Source organism: Molothrus ater, chromosome 13 (genome assembly GCF_012460135.2).
Source record: "Molothrus ater isolate BHLD 08-10-18 breed brown headed cowbird chromosome 13, BPBGC_Mater_1.1, whole genome shotgun sequence".
Classification (NCBI taxonomy): domain Eukaryota; kingdom Metazoa; phylum Chordata; class Aves; order Passeriformes; family Icteridae; genus Molothrus; species Molothrus ater.
The window spans coordinates 4,168,451-4,188,460 of NC_050490.2; the positions used below are offsets into that span (position 1 = coordinate 4,168,451).

The 20,010-nt window shown below is 42.3% G+C and overlaps 1 protein-coding gene across 7 annotated transcripts in view; it reads left to right on the top strand.

Moving 5' to 3' along the window:
• PEAK1 (pseudopodium enriched atypical kinase 1) overlaps positions 1-20,010 on the top strand; it is a 111,124-nt gene that overhangs the window by 82,346 nt on the left and 8,768 nt on the right. For 6 of the 7 annotated variants that reach the window (XM_054516207.1, XM_054516208.1, XM_054516209.1 and 3 more), the window contains 3 exons: positions 910-1,026; positions 2,812-3,008; positions 10,192-10,940. In XM_054516207.1, coding sequence (XP_054372182.1) covers positions 910-1,026; positions 2,812-3,008; positions 10,192-10,940 — 1,063 coding nt within the window. The remainder of the gene's footprint in view (positions 1-909; positions 1,027-2,811; positions 3,009-10,191; positions 10,941-20,010) is intronic. The other variant, XM_036389339.2, reaches the window with a different exon arrangement.

Genomic DNA, 20,010 nt, shown 5'->3' on the forward strand with positions numbered 1-20,010 from the left:
GGGCTGCTTCCTCCACTAACTGAGTAGTTGTTTAGCTTCAGCCACTTGTGCCCGAGGAGCAGAGTTCTCTAAGATAATTAATTTCTATGAAGTTTGTTTTTGAAATAAAAAAGGGAAGAGAAAAAAACTTGGACAGAGGAGGCTGCGCCCACTGTGCTAGATGCTAAATATGTGCTCTTATGCAAGGCATCAAAGAATCCATCCTGGCAAAATATCTATAAATATCCCAAATAAGGAGATAGCTGTAAGTATGACTTGTTACCAGTAAGCAGATAGAAAGTTACACAAAATCAGGTTTTAATGGTTCTAATCTGAGAGAACTGCCTGTTTGTCAGCTGCTCCTCTTTCCTCGAAAAACCAGCCATTTTAACTGTTTAGTTCATGAAGCAGCTGGGGATGTGGTTCTTGGAGCTCCCTGAGTGAGGATGGTTCCCTTTTTACTCCTCCTGTGTCCTGCCAGCACCACTGAAGGGCTGACATTTGCACTGTGTACACAAGCTTGATCTCTCTGTTCTCAGCGTTAAGATACTGGGAAGCATTTCCCCATGGATTTCATGACCTGACCTCTAATTGCTATGGTTTAAAATGTATTCTTTTGAGGCCCTGAGTACAGATTTGAGATACTCTCTAACTCTTAACAATAGGTTAGTGTCACTTCCTGAAGCTCCCGATGAGAGCTGAGCTGTGCTTTTCCCGGAGCAGTGGGATGAGTGAGGCCATAGCCCATTCCAGAGCAGTGATGCAGCCGTGCCCTGGCCCTGCAGGGAGGCAGGGCAGGAGTTAAGGAGGCAGGGCTGCTGTGCTGGCTGCTGGCAGGGCCCAGCCCCCGAAGGTAAACACTAAGGTGCAGTAGGTGTATCACTCTGTGCAGAGTTCAGCCCTCTTGCTCACAGCTTGCACAACTTGTAGCACACCAGAACACTGTGGAATCAATGGCTCGCCAGAGTTTCAAGACATGATTAAAAGACTCAAGAAGGCCCTGAAAGAATTTCCTTTAATGGGGAATTGTGTGAGTGAGTACAGTGGGTGAGTTGGTATTTTTTTTTCTTTCTTCCTTTCTAGCTGTTGGTTTACTTTGGCAAAATGCTTCTGAGCTTAGGTTTAGTGTATGTGCATGCATGTGTCTGGTTTGGAGAATGAGTATGTTCTTACCTCACCAAGTGATACTAAAAAGTTACTTTGAGATGTGATAATTCCTGGTTTGTGGCAATGACAGAACTGTGAAGCTATTAGAACCTATTTCTTCTTAAAGAAAACATTCCTGTTGAGGAATGCAGGTATGTATATTATTTACAGCAACTACAAGCCTTCAGTTCAATTATCCTGAGAGCCTTGTTACTGCTTTAATTTTATGTCTGCTTTACTCTGAAATTACAGAGGTTAACTCTTTAATGTGGATATATTTATGGCACATGGAATGTTCTTCACACCATTCCTATGCATGGTACTAAAATGGAACAAAAACTGGTACGCTGATTAAAGATTACATCTTTTTGAACTGATGCCATTTTTTCTCTTTTACTAACAAGTTCTAATGAGTTTGGTTTGTGTCAGCCTGCAGTTAAAATTCATGAGTCTGAGCAGAAACAGCATGTGCTCACTGCACTGTCCTGGGTCTTGTCATGTAGAGCATTGGCATGTTGGAACCTTTTACTGGGGATTGCTACAAGATTGTGTCCCAGGATTTTCAGGGGGTTGGCTTTGGCATAGACAAATACCTTTAATTTATTATGTTAACTCTTTGTGAAAGTTCAAAATCCTTATCACAAAAAATAAGTATCTCTACAGATACATGATGTGCTGATTGTTTTTTGATGGAAGTGTGTTACTCCTGTCCCTAATGGAAGTCACAAGTAGTTCAAATTCTTTCTGTTGTATTTGATCAGGCTGTAGTAATGAGAGCTAGCAAACAGCACATATGCTCTTGAGATTTGGCCTCTAATGAGTATTTGTTCCTGCAAGTGAGAGAACATAAAGGCATGGAAATTTTTTTGCTCTGACATGTTTTTGTGCCATATTATTGATAATTGCTGTTATATTTTCAGTATGATTGTGGGGTTTTATTAAGTCTCGGCTTTTTTTCATGCATATAATGCATCATTTTTAAATTATACTGCAATAAATATATCCATGGAAACCAAGTAAATGCACAATTTTCAGAGTTCTGTGCTGTAAGTCATCACAGTGTGATTAAAACTTCATAGCTAAGAGCAGGCACAGAGGAATGTCTTCAGTGCCTTCTGCAGTTGGCCTAATGCAGATAGATTTTAATGGTGGAGAATTTTATATGGGAAAGAGATTATTGGCCTAAATGAGGTCTGCTTCCCAGAGTGTCAGTTCCCAAAATCCTACCAGGATATGAAAATGTATCATTGAAGTTTTATGCATTTATTGGGACTTAATCCTACTTCCTATACCCTATTATATTTGTTTGAGGCACAATTGCTTGCACTGGCAAAAAGCACCCTAAACTCTGCTGCTGTCCTGAGTGCCACTCACTTTACCCAGAATCATGCCTGCATATTTATGAGCGTGGATGTTGATGTAGTCAAGCTGTAAAACATTTTATTGTAGCTTTTATATCAAAGGCATGAACTCTTATATGCTATATATTATTATAATCATGTTAATAGTAACTACCATGTTACTATTTCAATCACGAGTTGTTCCTTCTCACTAAGGAAAATAAAAACTGTAGATGACTGTTCTTAGAAAAGGAGGGTGCAAGAACTTCCTTCTTTCCCAGCTGAGCCCGTCCCCGCAGGTGTGCCCAGGCTGGCTGTGCAGGTGACCTTGTTGTGTCTGTTTCAGTCAGGTGCCCGAGGAGCCGGCCCTGGAGGAGCTGTCCCCGCGTGTCCCCAGGGCGGTGTTTGTGAAGCAGGACAATGGGGGCAGCGCCTCCGTCATCCCGGCCTCAGCCTCCCGCGGGGCCCTGGGCCAGGAGGAGAAGGAAGAAGCTCCAAATTCTCCTGATCTGAGTACCTGCAGTGCTACCTACAGCAACTTAGGTGAGTGGACAGGAACTGGATCTGATTTTGGAGACCTTTTCAGTGTGTGTAGAGCCTTTTCGTCTAAACAGCTCCATACATCTTCATAAGGGTGGCTTTTAACTGCTTAATATTGATTTACAGAAAACAAAGATATATAGTCTCATTCAGAGGTCATAGCCAAGAAAGTGAAGATTCAACAAACTCAAAGGTTTGTTTTCCCGTAATTTAAAACAGTCTTTTAATTGCCCTTAGTGATGAATATCTCAGATGATTTTTAAAATCAACATTGATTTATCTCTTTGGAGGAATTTTTGTCAAAGAGGTTTAAAATACAGAGCAAGTTACCTAGTTTCTTTAGAAGGAATAAATAAAATTCAGTATTTTTCTAAACTTCATCAAAAGATAGGGCTTTTTATTTTAGAGCATCAATAACTGCTAAAATATTTGTACCCATTTCTTGTTGGCTGAAACTGTTCTTATCCTGGTCAGAGAGTTCAGTTTTGGTCCTTCCCAATGAGATACAACTGTCCTAAAGGTGCTACTCAAAGATTACTGAATTCCTGACTCCTTAAGAGATCCATGGATGCAGGGCTTCTCTGGAAGATAAGGGAGCAAGATAAAGCAGCATCTCCCAGTGCACAGTATCAATATCATCAGCCTGATTTTCTAAAGCATTTTGATTTGCAGTACTGTGAATTCAGGGATACCTAGAGCCAGGTTTTCTAGAACAACAAAATATCTAATTTATTTACATTCCAGGATATCCCAATACAAGTTTTTTGAACATCCCAATCCTGTACACAGCAACTCATTAAGCATTTGGCCAAGAGTAAAGTGATTGTGTTGAGATGGCTCATGAGTACAGAGAGTTTGGCATGTCCACACAGGTTTCAGGGATCAAGGACTGAACTTTAAACCCTCAGGTGCACACATTCCTTAGACATTCAGTGAAAGTGTTGCATTTTTTTGCTTAAATGTGAATTAGTGGTAAGCTTATTAGTGCATTCTGCTATTAAAACATTAATTAGGTATTGTTTATAAAGCATAAGGAGGAAAAATATCCTGTCCAAGTGTGATGCTAACATCTACCAAGAAATTCTCCTCTAAGGAGGAGAACTAAAATCTGTATCTTTATGCTGAATTACTCATAGATCTAATGAATTATTTTCAATTTAGTGAGGTATGTATCTGTATCTGTATTTGCTGTATTTAGAAGACAGGGACGTTGCAGACAGAATCCTGGCAGTTGAGGTCTGGCTGCATCAGAACTGCCTGTACCATGTTTATCCTGTGCAGCAAAATACCATCAACACTGGAACAGCTTGCTCAGAGGAGTTTTGGAATCTCTGTCTGTGGAGATATTCACAAGTTCCAGCCCAACTGGAGAGGATCTGGACAGCCTGCTCCAGCTGACCCTGCCTGCCTGTCCCAAGAGATCCCTTCCATCAATCCTGGCCTGTATTAGTGCTATTCCTAAGTTTGAATGTTTCTTTTTAAAACCATAAAAAATTCAGCCCCTTAGCAATTTATTCAAAACCTTCTCCTCACTGTGGGTTCACTTGGAGCTGTGCTGTCTCCAAAGTTCCCTTTGGTGTGAAAGGGTTAAGTTATCTCTGGGGCTTGCCTGGCTCTGGCTGGGAGAGCTGCCTGCTGCTAGGAGAAATGCTTCCCTAAATGGCACTGAGCTCCCTGGCTGCCCTTCAAAGGCTTCCTGCTTTATTCAGGCAACCTCACTTTCTAGTTCAGATGGCAACAGAGAGACTTCTAGGTAGGGACAGAGAATAATCCCTACTTGTTTTCACATCTTGCATCACCTGGGCAGCAAAACCTTATCTTTTATAGAATTAACAAATACTGGTATGTGAAACTGGAAGAAAGGATAAAATGAGAAGTTACATCACATTTGACTCTTGCCTCAGCTGCAGTTAGAGCTGCCTGCTACAGTTTGGAGTTTGTAAAATGCATCACGTGCGCATCTCAATTTGCAGCATTATGCACAAGGTTCACCTTTTAAACTGATCTGATACATATTCTGTAGTTTTTATTAAAAAGCAGATAATATGGCTCTACTCTGATAAATAGCTAATCTTCAATTCTGACGTGTCATGATGCCTTAGCACTCATGAAGTGTCATGAACAGAAATAATTGCAAGCCTTGGTGAATTTTCACCTGCAGTCAGGTAATAGTTTATGTCAGGTACTGCCCTCAAACATATTTGGTTTGGCCTCCCAAGACACAAACCTTACAAAGCAGAGGATTGTCCTCCAGGAGTCAGGTACAACATAAAAGAGTTGGGCTTTTATGATGATAGGATAAGGTGTGTTCCTGGCTTGTGGAAATCAGAGGAAACTTGAGTAGGGGGAGAGAGGTTCTTGACTGCCATGGTCACAGTCAGGCTCTGGTGCCCACAGTTTAAGAAGAATGTTTTAAAAATTGCACAGGCTCTAAAGAAAAGCTTTGCAAATGGCTGGTATTGTGGCAAGCACTTCATAGGGACTAATTCAGAATCTGAATCCATTCAGCTTATCAAAGTAAGAGTCTGGCTTGATCATGGTGGGGCTGCTCATGTGGTGAGCAGAACTGCAATAGGGGGACCTGTGGTATCAACAATTTAACAAAATCCAGAGGCTGCCACTTGAATCAAGATGAAGAAACAAATGTTCAGATGTGTAAGGGAGGGCCTGGATGTTTCTTTTGCAAGGGGTTCTTTTATTGTTACAGAAGTTAATTCAGGTAAGCCCTGTAACTGATGATAAGGAAGACAAAGCCTTTCCTTTACAAATCTTTAAATTGTTCTGTCTTTGTCTGAATTTGTTGGGGAAATTGACTTGATTGAATTTGCATGGCTGTAAGTAGATTAAGGTATTCTCAGTATACTCAGGATAGTTTTTCTGCCATTGAAAAAAAGAATAGGTTATTTCTGCCACTGAAAAAAAATAGCTTATTTCATTATCAGCTGGTTTTTTCTTTACACCTAAAGAAATGGGGAAAAAAGGAGGCTGAGTTTCTAGGCTTTGTGACTGCTGACACTGGAAAAAAATCCCAATCACAGTGTCTGCCATGGGGCATTGCCTCAGTCAGTCAGTTGGACCAGGGCAGAAAACAGTGCTTTAGCCAGGCTGTAAATAAAGTAATGAGATCATTGTTGATGAAAACAGACAGTTCAGTGACAGACAGTGATTATAGCATCAGTCTGGTGCATTTTGTGTAGTACATAATTAGCACAGGTAATGTCTAAGGTGGTGCAATGGAGGGTGGGCAGCAAGACCTGACAAGTCACCAAGCAAACAAAGTGAGACTTCTCTTACTGCATCTCCCAGGAGACCTGTGCCAGTCTCAGGTTACTGCTGAGACACTGCACATGCACCACCAGTGTTACTTAACAAATGTTACCTTCCCTTTCTCTAACATCTCTAATCATTCTGGTAAGATTTTCACTATTCAATGAACACTGCATGTGTAAAGAGTGGAGGATTTAGTGCAAATCTGTACAGGGCAGTTTCATAGCATGGTGGTGTACATGCACAGCATTTATTGGAGCTGGGGCTGTGAAGCATGCTGGTAGCTTTTGCTGTGGTTGGAAGGTACTTGATGCAGTTGTGGGTTTGTTTCATGGTTTGGTTATTTTTATCAGCCAGCATAAGTGTTTATTAAGGAGTGATGTCAGATTTGATAGTTTCAGCAGCTAACATAAATAGGCTGCAATGCAAAGTCTGATGATAAATTAGTTACCCAGAAGACATCTTTCTCAGATGTCTTTCAGAGTTTCAGAACTCTGCATGGTGTCTGGAGACTTAAGCATTAATATTTAAATAGTGTAGTGAGATTCTATAATGGAAGATCTTATTGAACTGTAGAATTATTTAAAGCTCTCTAGAAATCTGCTGTCTGTAAAGAGTTAATTTTTTTTCTTTCATTGAGCAGTCTGGAATCCACTTCAAAGATCTCTCAAAGTGGTAGCCTAATATTGTCCCTATTCTTCCTTTTCATTTTGCCTCCCAAGAGTGTGGCTCAGGCTGAACTTGCAGTGTTGGAGAGTCTGTGCAGTAGGTAAGGCAATGATGAGTTTAAACATGCAAGGGGAGAAGGAAAGGATAGGCAAGAAAAAGAAATTAATGCTTTGCTGGTATTTCTATGCAAAAGGACATTCTTGTGCCTTTGACAGGGACAACATTTAAGAGAATCTTTTTCTTGCTGGGCAATGATTTTATAAAAATTGGCCCTGTAGTTTCCTGCCATGCTTGGGGAAAACTGAGCTGGAGACTGGCCCAAGAGCTATGAAAGAAATGTACAGTGCTGGAACTCAGCATAGAAACAGTGCAGACAGGAAACTTTTCAACTGGATAATACAGATGGTTAGATTTCAATATGGAAAACTTGTTCTTGTGGGAAGAAACCACACTGTAACATAGCATGTTATACAAACTCATTTTTTCTCAGCTGAGACTACTTGAAACAGTAACTACAGAATGACTTGTACATTCAGTTCTCTGGAACCTGCCACCCCCTCCAGACATCTGAAAAAACAACTTCTGGTTATGAAAACCTTCTCCAATTCTGTTTGGATGTCACAGTGCCAGTAGCTGTGCAAAAGCAGCCCTGGTTGCAATCCCAACTCTCACCTCTGTGTGAGTGACTTTTGGAGGACAGAGTCATTAAAGCAGACAGAAAACAAGAGAATGGAGCAGTAGCACTCTTATAAATCTTACCTTTCCTGGAGAGAGCTGCTGCTGCTCAGGATGTGCATCTGGCCCTGTTTCCCTCTAGCAGCTGTGCATCCTTGGGTTAGCAAGTCCCAAAGCAAGGCCCCTTAGCAAAGTGCCTCCTGAGCAGTGTCTGTAAAACCCAGCAGCCAGGCTGTCCCAGCAGAGTGAGGAGCAGGCTGAGGAGGAGAAAACAGGCAAATGATCTTTAGCACAGAGTGTTGCTGGGGAGAAGTACATAGGTCACAGATTTTGTAAGACTGAGCAGCTGCGGAAGGGGACACATGTTTGCATGAGTAAGAGAATTGGGTATCAAGTAGAAATGAACTTGTCTCAGGATTAAGCAAAAGGCATCTGGATGTGTGTCTGGCACACAGACATCAATTCTACTTCTGACTTGGACTCATACCACACTTCACCTCTGCAAAAGGAACTTCAGGACAGAGCTCCTGTAGTGCCCAGCTGGCAGCAGCATTCGATGCTGTGCACAGCAAACACTCACTGCAATACAAAGGAGCAGGAGGGTCCCCCCAGCCCTCCAAGAGTTACATTTCTTTCAGCAACCTTTACAATGATTTGCAGTCTTCCCTGAATATCAGGTATGTACAAAACTGATAGAATTTCCTGCTCAAAACTTGTTTTTTTAAACATCGGAATAGCCAGACTTATCATTAAACCCATAAGGCTCTTCTGAGGCTTTCTGGAGCTTAAACAAAAGATGGGGATAGAACTTTCATTTGGGATGCTGTCTCCTTGGAGTGACTGACAGGAGAACAATTGTTAAGAAAGCAGGGTGTGAGGCTGTTTTGTTTGTGGATACATATAGAAATATGATCCTCTCTGATTTTCTGAAATTAGGAGACGTATTTCAGCATTCTATCCCAGCACTGCAGGGTTTGGTACATCCTGGCCATGTGGATTTCGGGTTCTGTAGTGTTCATAAAAACTGTAACAACCTCTCTTAGCATGCAAAGGAAGCCAATATTTCTTTTTGCAAACTGCAAATTCATTAATTATTAATTATGGGTTGAAGTGATGTAATTCAGATCTGAATCTTAGATCCCCCTAGTCTTCCAGTTTAGTCCTCTCTTTACAAGGATTTTGTGGGCTTGGCAGTGTAAGGTTAACAGCTGGACTCTGATCTTAAAGGACTTTTCAGCCAAAATAATTTTATGATTCAGCACATTATAAATAGTCAAATAGTTATAGTGTCTGTTCCCTTACTAGAAAAGATGCTCAGCTGCAGTTATTCAGAACATCCATTTCAGGTCTGCTGTTTTCAACTGTCAGAGTTGGCTTCCTACCTCACCATGACAGTCAGTGAACCTCCCAGGAGAAGTAGAAAGCTTATAAAATAATTTCTCTGAAAATAGCAGTTGATTGGAAGGATCTCATCTTGATATGAGTAACAGCAGTTTAATTGTCCCAGAGCAATGAGCTGGTCTTTTGTATTTGTGTGTTTATTAGTTTTTATTCTCCATTATATTATTGTCATTTATTATTCTGCATTTCCAAGGACTCTGGCACTTATGAAACATAAATGTCCTTGATAAAAGCCATCCACAACACATGACAGGAAGTTTATCTTCCCTGGATCCACACAAATGTCTGAAACTAGAAAATCCCAGCCTGTGTGTTTGTAACTTGCCATTTAGAATCTCTTGAGTAAAGCCAGGTCTGGTTATCTCTGAATGTAACATTGCCAGCAAAGGTACCTGTGGCAAGTTAGGAAGGGAAATGGATTAGAGAAGTTACAGTCATGGGGAGGGCACAATTTTAATTGCAGGGTAGAAACTACTTCTGGCAAATTATGATCCTGCTCTTGATGGCAACACACGTGTCAACTTGAGTGAAAGTTAGCTTGACTTCCTTGATTTCTCTGTGTGAATCTGCTGGGGCAATCGTGACTGCCTGATGTGACCTCCAGAGTATCTAAGCTGTTACTTGTGTCTGGCAGTTTCTGGATTCCATTCTGAAATAGGATTTTCATGTAATAGCATTTCCCAGTTGTTTCATGGACTGTTATCCACCTTAGTTTTAGCACATTTGAATAGAAAATAAGAAATAATATTACAGTCAGTTGACTGCAGAAGAAATTATAGGACACTGGGTGTAATTGCTGAAACTGGACTTGGCCAAAGTGTCAAATGGAGGGGCTTGGTTTTGCTTGCAGTTCTTGTCCTTGGTCTGCTGGATGTAAAATGGCAACTCTGCTAGCACTGAAGCTGATTTCAATATAAATGCCAAGGTCAAATCAAGACTGGCTGGATGTAATTAGGTATATATGATGCTGATTTGGTCATTTACTTTCTAATTAGTTCATCTTTTCATATATGTATCTAGGGGTTTTTGAAATGTTGGGGGGGGGGGGGGGCAGGTCCTAGTCAGGTTTTTGGGAGTTTTTTGCCCTAAACTTCTTTTCAGAGTGCAATCAGGAGCACAGGAACAGCACATATGAAGTACTTTAATCTTCTCTCACTATTATCTTATTCCACAGGGCAGTCCAGAGCAGCTATGATCCCTCCAAAACAGCCCAGGCAACCCAAGGGAGCTTTGGATGATGCCATCGCCTTTGGAGGGCTGGCAGACCAGGAGACAGTGAACAACTTGCAGCCAACACCACCTCCACTGCCAAAGAAAACAATTTTGAGAGCGAACACAGAGCCAACTCCCCGAGACCTCCAGAAGCAGGCTCTGGAGAACAACCTGTGCATCATGGCCAACCCCACCTATGACATTGACACCAACTGGGAAGCGAGCAGCGCCTGCTCCTCGGTCAGCCTGGAGCTCAAGGTCCTGGACAATGAGTCAGGAGATTCCTTGGACAGGCCCTCAGAGAAGCTGAGGGCGGCCACCTCGGCCACGAGCAGCGTTTCCAGCCTGGCCACCGGCAGCATCAAGGAGCGCTGCTCCACCAGCATGGAGTCCCTGAGCGGGCGGCGCCTCCCGCAGGCCAGGCAGGGCCAGGGCGTGCAGAAGCCGCAGAGACAGGCGCTCTACCGGGGCATCGAGAACAGGGAGGAGGTGGTGGGCAAGATCCGCAGCCTGCACGCAGACTCGCTGAAGAAGCTGGCGCTGAAGTGCGAGGATCTGTTCATGGCGGGGCAGAAGGACCAGCTGCGCTTCGGCGTGGACAGCTGGTCGGATTTCCGGCTCACCAGCGACAAGCCCTGCTGCGAGGCGGGCGATGCCGTGTACTACCCTGCCTCCTACGCCAAGGACCCCCTCAACAACTACGCCGTCAAGGTAGGAAATGCACAAATGCTCACCCATTGTCAAGGTAGGAGGGGCTGCAGAAATGCTAACCCATTGTCAAGGTAGGAGGGGCTGCAGAAATGCTAACCCCCTGTCAGGGTAGAGGGGCTGGAGTGTTGGGGAAGATGAAACAGGAAAGCCTTATAAATATGATTGCCTGGCAAAAGATTTTGAGAATATGGAAACTATAAGTGAGATTGAAATGAAAGCAAGCTTTGAGATCCCTTAGTTACTGAACAACGGGAAAACAATGGTGTGGCCGGCTGAAGGTGATCCCCTTTTGATGAAACAACACCCTCTGCTTGCAGGCAGGTCCAAGGGTCAGAGAAGACCCTGCCAGCTTGGCAGAAGGGGCCCAAAGAGGAGTTTTTAGAGTTTAAAATGTAACACAGTATGGGAATGTAGTTATTCTTATAGGCTGTATGGAAATGCTATAGGGTTTGTATATTGTACTAGATTGGTTAGTGAGAATCAGAATATTGAACACAGAAGATGATTTATTGTTTGTAATGGGAACTTCGCCCTCTTGCCTCTTACCCCTTCTACTCTCTTACCCCTTTTACTCTCATACGCTTTTGCTCTCTTGCCTCTCTGGCGCTCTTACCCTCTCATCCCCTCTACCCCTCTCTTCTCTCAGGCTCTGAGCTGTGGCTGGCAGCTCCCAGCAGGGCCCTACACCCAGGCCCTTTGCAATAAACCCCAAGTTCCTGACCTGGCTGCAGAGATCTCTCGTCTCTGTCTGTCCCGACTGTGCTACCCCCGACGCTCCTACACTGGAGCAATGCTGACCCACTGTCAGGGTAGAGGGGCTGGAGCAATGCTGACCCACTGTCAGGGCAGGAGGGGCTGGAGCAATGCTGACCCACTGTCAGGATAGGAGGGGCTGGAGCAATGCTAACCCCTGTCAGGATAGAGGGGCTGGAGCAATGCTGACCCCTGTCAGGATAGAGGGGCTGGAGCAATGCTGACCCACTGTCAGGGTAGAGGGGCTGGAGCAATGCTGACCCACTGTCAGGATAGGAGGGGCTGGAGCAATGCTGACCCACTGTCAGGGTAGGAGGGGCTGGAGCAATGCTGACCCATGTCAGGATAGGAGGGGCTGGAGCAATGCTGACCCACTGTCAGGATAGGAGGGGCTGGAGCAATGCTAACCCCTGTCAGGATAGAGGGGCTGGAGCAATGCTAACCCCTGTCAGGATAGAGGGGCTGGAGCAATGCTAACCCCTGTCAGGATAGAGGGGCTGGAGCAATGCTGACCCATGTCAGGGCAGAGGGGCTGGAGCAATGCTGACCCATGTCAGGGCAGAGGGTCTGGAGCAATGCTGACCCTGTCAGGGTAGAGGGGCTGGAGCAATGCTGACCCATGTCAGGGTAGAGGGGCTGGAGCAATGCTGACCCATGTCAGGGCAGGAGGGGCTGGAGCAATGCTAACCCCTGTCAGGATAGAGGGGCTGGAGCAATGCTGACCCTGTCAGGGTAGAGGGGCTGGAGCAATGCTGACCCACTGTCAGGGTAGAGGGGCTGGAGCAATGCTGACCCATGTCAGGGTAGAGGGGCTGGAGCAATGCTGACCCATGTCAGGGTAGAGGGGCTGGAGCAATGCTGACCCACTGTCAGGGTAGGAGGGGCTGGAGCAATGCTGACCCATGTCAGGGCAGAGGGGCTGGAGCAATGCTGACCCCAGGCACCAGTGGCAAACTGTGACAGCAGCCACTCTCTGCAGCACATCCCATAGTGATAGGGCTGCTGCTGGCAGAGGGTAAGAAGGAAGGTTCCCAAGATACAGGCTCTTCTTCTGTCCACACCCATCTGTGCCATTGGTACCTGCTGTTTAATTGCATGTTTTTGTTGCAGCTCTAAAATGACTGAAAGAAAAATCAACACATCTTAGTCTTTACTATGGTCACTGCTTAATGACATTTTGAAAGAAAAGCTGTGTTCTTTTAATGTGTTCCAGCGATTTTTTGGAAACTCACAATAACAAAATCCTTTGATTCACCTGCATGCAGAGGAAATTAAATCATCACTCCTAGTTAGGAAAGGTTTCCTAAAAAATTGAAAAGTTCTCCATTTTCAGAGCCATGTAATTTTAAGTGTAAATTCTAGGGCAATAGACCTTTCTGTTCCCATACAAGGTCTTAGATTTTCACCAAGTGCTCGTTACCAGCCTTTCAGAAGCTCTGCCTAGCCATCAGTGTTTGCCTTATAAATTCTTCAGCTAACACATTAAAGAAATAAGATTTACTAGATTTACTGCTAATGTATGAGTGCCTAGCTGGCAGCTATCTCACCAGATATTGTTATTTCATGGGCTTTTATATAGGTAGTTCTTTCTGAGTGCTGTAACTCTGCATCTCTCAATGCTTATCTGGTAGGAAGATAGTGAGAAGGACAGCTGAGACTCATAGCACTGTCAGGCTTCCTGTGTGACCTTGAGTAAATCACTGAACTTCTGACTCCTCCTTGTTGAAACTAAGATAAAACATTTATTGCCTGACCCAGATGTGTGAGGCCTGAGCTGTTATTCCTTTGATTTCACATTCTCACAAGGGTGGTGCTTTACAGGAACCAAATGTTGTTACCTCCTACATGACTGTTTACAAGATATAAAAAACTGAAAGGTAAGATTGGTGAAGCTAATATGTTTTTCTGAGACCTGAGAGGTATCTTTTTAATGCAGATATCTGGGTCTAACCATTTCTATTGTGTTAATTATTAAGGACTTCTTATTGGAAAAGATGTGAAATGAAATGTAGATGTGTTGGAGCTGCCATGTGCAGTGGTACAGAGCAGGCAAGGAGAGCCAGCCCATGAGCCTACCTGCAGTCAGCTGTGCTTCACAATCAGCATTGGCATTGCTCATGGCTGCCTTGGAGGGTTTTACTTTAATACAATGATGTAAAATGATTGCTTCTAGGGCCCAAAGTGGTATTTTTCTTTATTGGCAGGTTTGAGTTATCACTAGTGTGATATCTCTTTGCACATCACAGATGTGCCTGTACAATATTCCCTGACAGGCAAGACCTGTGCCATTGGTCTGTTATCTCCTGTCCTCCAAAATACATTTCCCTTCTAGAAAGCCAAAGAGAAAAAAGAAAGCAGGGTAGCATGGTCAAATAGGTGCTAAATTTTTTTTTCATAATTCAGATTTCTTAAAAATAGTTCTCTGACTAACAAGGCCTATTGCCTGGTAATAGATGTGAGTGAAGTATCCACAAAACATCCTTGAGGCAGAGGTCACCAGGAGCTGTTGTGCTGTTAGGATGAGAGGAAAAGTTCCTCTTGAAAATACCCCCCTGGCACTTACTGTGGTAGAGGAAGGTGTTGGCCCCAAGCTGATCTTTGACTTATAAGCCATCAGTCCAGGATCAGATTTGTCCAAAAGCTCATAACCACAGATTGCTGTTTCATTATACAGAGATTTGGGAATTTAGCTTTAACAAATATGCTAGTTCTTACTGCCATGGGTGTATTTTGTGTGAGCCAAATTACAATAATCTGCCTTCAACAAATAACCTATGTCTTCCTGCCACTCTAAATCCCTTGTCCCAAAACAGGGTGGAAAAAGCAGTGAGATGAAAATTGCTGGTGTGCCAATTGAATCCAAAACAGTCTTCCTGTTATATTGGATCAAGTCTTAGAAATACACTTTGAAAGTGTATATGGAGCCACATCTCTGGATGGTGTAAATTAATGTAGCTCTTTTCAGTTTTACAGAACTACCCAAGCAACACTGGCTAACAATTCAGACAGTTCTTAAGTTTTATGATTTTAATATTAGATCTGAGAAACAACGTCATAATGAGATTTTTTTAAATTATTATTCTCTTTGTAGAAAATCAGAGATTCACCCCCAAATAGTGCTATACTCTTGATACCTAAATTTGCATTTTAATATTCTATTTCCAAAAATATAATTACAAAGGCATTGTTAAAAATTCAGCTTTGACCATTTAACTACTGCTGAATTAAATTTAGAACAATTAATGATTTGTAGAGGTGAATATACCAGTGCACTTTTCCATTCTGGTGGTTTCACCAGTAAAAGATGCTCTGATAAATTTGGTGGAGAACGAGCACAACTTGTTCTGTTGGGGTGGATATGAGAGGAAACATTCATAGGGGTGTGTTGTTTCACAGCACTTTATTATGCTTTTTGCTTCAACTCTCACCTAATCTGCTAGTAAACAGCCAGGGCAAAAATAGCTGCAGGAAGCCATGTGGAAATTATTTTGACTGAAACATTAGAAATAAAACCAGTACATAAGTCGTGATCAGAAAAGTAGGTTTTCAAATGGAAAAATATAAGTTCCCTTTCATGAAAGGTTTCCATAAAATTCCAGCCCCTGAGGTGTTTTTCTTTCACCTAAGTGCAGTACCACCTTCTAAGTTGTTGGTACATCTGGGGCAATATGGATGAACATTCCCCTGAAACCACAGTCTTATCAGTAATTCCAAATATGTGGTGAAAAGGTTACACCAAAGTAAAAGCAGCACAGAGCACCAGCTCTTTGGGCACAGCAGATTGGATGAGTTCTGTTCTCAGTGTCCTGACACAAATCAAATAAGGCACTGATGTGGTAGGGACATCTTTTATTAAAAGATAAATAAATAAATTAGATTACTCAGAAGGAGTAACAGACACTATGACTACTGTGTCAGTGCCATAAACTGGTTCCACTTTCAGAATGAAACTCTCAAAGCAGACCTGTCCAGTGTCACAGGCTGACTCACAGAAGCCATGATTCAGAGTGCAGACAGAACAACAGCCATAAAACCCAGCTGGCTCTGGCCACAGGCACGTGTGGCAGTGCTGGTCAGGTGGGTAACAGCAACTGCAGAGGTGCAGACAGCTCACAAGGAGCAGTTCAAATTTATTGCTTTGATTGCTGCAGGGCAGCAGAAGCTCTCCTAGCAGTAAAACCCTTGGATTCCTGGTAATGTTTGTGTCCCAGGTATAGAACAAGGAATGCAGAAGTAAGCAGCACTGGGCTGAACTTGGTAGTTTCATACTGCAGCTGACAATTACTTCCTAGTCATGTTTAGTTTGTCCCAGTGTGCTAAGGTGGTTTTATTTGGTAATGCAGTTTCCTAGTGGAGCTTCCTGTCAGAAGGTTAAAGGCTGTCCCAGAACTTTGTGCTTCAGATCAAAACAAAGCAATGTGCATTCAACTTCCAGCCCATTCCCAGTTCAGTCACAGCAAAACAGAATTCTGTGTTTTGGCACATCATTAAAAAGTCAAAGCTCTATTCCAAGGCCAGATGAAGAAAATGAGGTCAATCAGAGATCAAACTGGCCTCCTTGGAAAACAAGGTTGTGCCAAGAACAAGCTATCAATTTGGGATTAGCAAGCTTTCATTCTACACAGAATTTCATTTGCAGTTGTCCCTCTGTGCAATCCAACAAAGTGGCACAGATGGTGCAGTCTTTGTGATCTTCTGTGTTTCTCATTTTCAGTGCTTGTAAATTCATTTCCCACAATCCTGGTGGTGCTGTGAGTTCACTGCTGCTGTGTGAAATGCACAGGACAGAGTGGGAATGAGATTCCCTGCTGGGGAAGGGAGAGTCAGCTGATGGCACTGTGAGCCACAGCACTCATAAAGGAAGAAGAAAAGCTAACACAGAACATTTTGTAGAAGCTCTGAAATGTTCAAATCCTGCATCTTGGGCTGGGAGCACTGAGGAAAACTGAAATGGCAGGATATAAAGAAACCTGTCCTTGTCCCTATAAAGGTGACAGATGTTTAGTTCATGTGGATGCATTAAGGAAAAGATACATGATGACAGTGCATTCCAGTGAGAAGGAAGTTGGATACTTTGCATTCCTTCCTACTTGTACTCTCCTTTTTTCTCATTGCTTTCTTGCATCATATGGAAGGGGTTTTCACCAACATTGCTTCATCTTTTGAGCAACCAGCTCTTTATCAGCTCATGAAATAAGGCTGGCCAAGCCCTTATCAACACCTTCCTTTCAGCTGTTATCACATACCATATCTTCATAGCTCAGCTGGATGTATTTCATTAAAGCAAATAGTAAATGACTCATTGATCCTACTTTCTGTGTTAGTGTTTTAGTCATAGTATTTTCACCTTTTCTTCCTGTGCCAAAAAACAGGTATTCAGCATGTTCTATATGTAAAAGGCAACAGGATTGCCATCTTTTTGAGTAGATGACTGGAACAGAAAAAAGCCTTTAAAAATGCAAAGGAAAATAGGCTATATATTTTTTCCCAGCTTTGACACAGAATTAACCATCACAAGCAGAAAAGCAGCTCTGTGTGCACTCCTTTAGCAATTCATCACCAGCAGTTGAAAATACTTGCTAGGGGGGCCAATAAATTTCACAATTTTTTCCCTAATTTTTTTCAAATGTAAATACTGAGTCCAACTCAAGCCATTTTGAAAGTTTAAAATCTTTGTCATTCAGATGGTAGTTTTAGGTGATAGTGAAGTTACTCCAGTACAAAAGGCTTGGATGAGAATAATTACCCATTGATGGTATTAAACACCAGTATTTACTGCTCTATTGCAAAATCATAATATAAAGTAGACTTCTGAGTAGAACCTGCAATGTAAAAGAATCTTGCAATGTAAAACCCCAAGACTTACCTGAAGAGAAGCCAGACACTTACAGGAACATCAGATTACTGCAGGTCTGTCTTCTAGAAACTGCTTTATGAATTCAGACAGGTGTCTGATTTGTTATCACACTCTGAGTTTGGGTGCTGCTTTCCCTTCCCAGCTTTCCCTTCCTCCTGACAATTGCAGAGTGCCCAGTGTACAGATTTTTGTGTTTGTGTAGTCAGCAGTTTAATCAGCCTGAAATAACCCAGCTGCCTCTTCCACTTCTCACTTCATGGTGTTTGTAAACAAAAAGCAAGAAGCAGAAAACACATCTCAAATCAGATCCCAGCTCTCGTGTCTTTGTAGATACTGAATGCAGGTTCATGTACCCATCTACTTCTCTGTACTAAACAAGAGGGCTGGAAGTGTCCAAAAGCCATCACTGTTGTGGGATTAGAGATTTTTTCCTATATTGGTTAGATTCCTTAACAGCACAATAAGGAGGGAAATTCTCTTTTAATGAATGCAGTCATTTTAGTATCAGTTTTAATCATTATTCTATTTAGTATTTAATGTCTGGTTTGTTGATAACTTAAATTCTGTTTTATTGATATAGAGAGGAGTCTGAAGCAAGACCTCATGAAATTTAAGAACTGATTTTGGGGAAAGTTTAGCCCTGCTGTGGCTTCCTGCTTTAGAGTGGACAGTGCTCTGAATGTTTTGAAGCACACATGGAGTTAGTAATGTAACTTATTCTTCCTGCAAAGTGTTCTTGGACAGTTGACAAAAGGATCCTGCAAAGAGGATCATTGGACACAAAGCTTTGTTCTGCTGAATGCTGGAGCTGCAATACTGAATTCATTATAGGTACCACTCTTCAGAAAGATCTAATACATGGGGAGAATCCAGAAAGAGCAACACAAATCAGAGGATTAGGAACAAAGATAGGAGAAGTAAGGGCTGGGTATTTTCAAAAATAAACAAAGATGGGAAAAGTTGCATTTTCCCCAGTTGTAAAGGTATCATATTCAAGGATGGGAATCAGGAATCAATTTTTAGCCAATCAGCAAGGAGAAGGGCTGTCACTTTAATTTGAAGTGAAGTTGATTTAGGATTGAATAGTGGAAAGAAAAATTAAGAAGATAGAGAAGGAGAACTGCTTTGGGGTGGGTTTAGTAGGCTGGAGAAGTCATCTCAGGGATGACCAGACAGAGGAGACTGGCCTTGCAGGCCACTGGCTCAGGGAAAACATCCTCTGCACCAACAGCTGGGTGCCTTTGGCCAGCCATTCTAGATGTGCTTGGCCAGCCCTTTCTAAAAGAGAAGAAAGCACCACCACATCCATAAAGCATGGATGAAGTGTGCTTCTGTACTCTCACAGGTCTGGGGTTGGCCATGCTTACTAAAATGAGGGAACCAAAGCTGATTTCGAGAGGTGCAGATCCTATCTCCAGCTTTACCTGAAATAGTAGTAAATTTGAGAATATTCTCTGAAGTAGGAAAAAGAGGCTGCCTAAAAATAGAAACTAGGGAAAAGTCTTGATTCCTTTGCTTTTCTTTTCTTGTTGGCAAGGAAAAATCTTTTCCATAAACTTTTAAAAAAGCCTTATATTCACCAAACTGAGATGTGTATATTGTTTTCAGAGCACATACTTTGTGGATTATATTTTCCTAGCAGAATATCAATTTTAGCTGACTGGTGGCACTAGAAATCCTCTGTGGATTAAGAAATAGAGTGCAGTAGCTAAGGCCAAGTGTGGTTCTCAACATTTTTTATCAGCAAGTAAACTTGACTTTAAACTCTTTCAGAATGAGGTTTTTTGTTGGTTTTTTCTTATTAGGTCACTTAAGTATTTTTAAAAACTGAAGGCTGAATTACAACATGCTGAACCTTTTCTGCAGTTGGAATTGAGTATTCCCTTGGCTGGCTGTGCAAGAAAAAGGCCATGGACTTGAAGGGCATAGAAGATGGAACAATTTTGTTTTCCTTAATAGCTCTTCTCCCAGTCAGATTTGATACACACCATGTGTATAAATTCAACACATATATATCAGTCTGTCTGTACAGCTTTTCTAGTTCTGTCTTCTGTGCAGTATTAAGTATTTAATCAATCTGGGGACTTCAATCTCAAAGACAATCAGCTAGCATTTTCTTTTTCTATATAATTCAAAGGTTATTGCTATATCTTTGCCTCTATAACCCTTGAGAGGAGGGACCAGGGGGCACACAAACCACTGAGAACTCATTTCACCTCTAACAGGGTAAAATACATTTGAAAATTTAAGTGAGCAAAAGCCACTGTATAAACAGGGTAAGGATCAACATTTCCTCTCATAAATAAAATAAAATTGACTAGAAAATGGGTTTTTCAAATCAGTTTTGTGGGTTTGTGGCAGCTACAAACAGGCAGTTTTCGTGTACATAATGAGTAGGGAAATGTGAGTGCTTGTGAAGTATGGAAATATGCAGAGTCTCAAAGATAAGAGGACAATCAG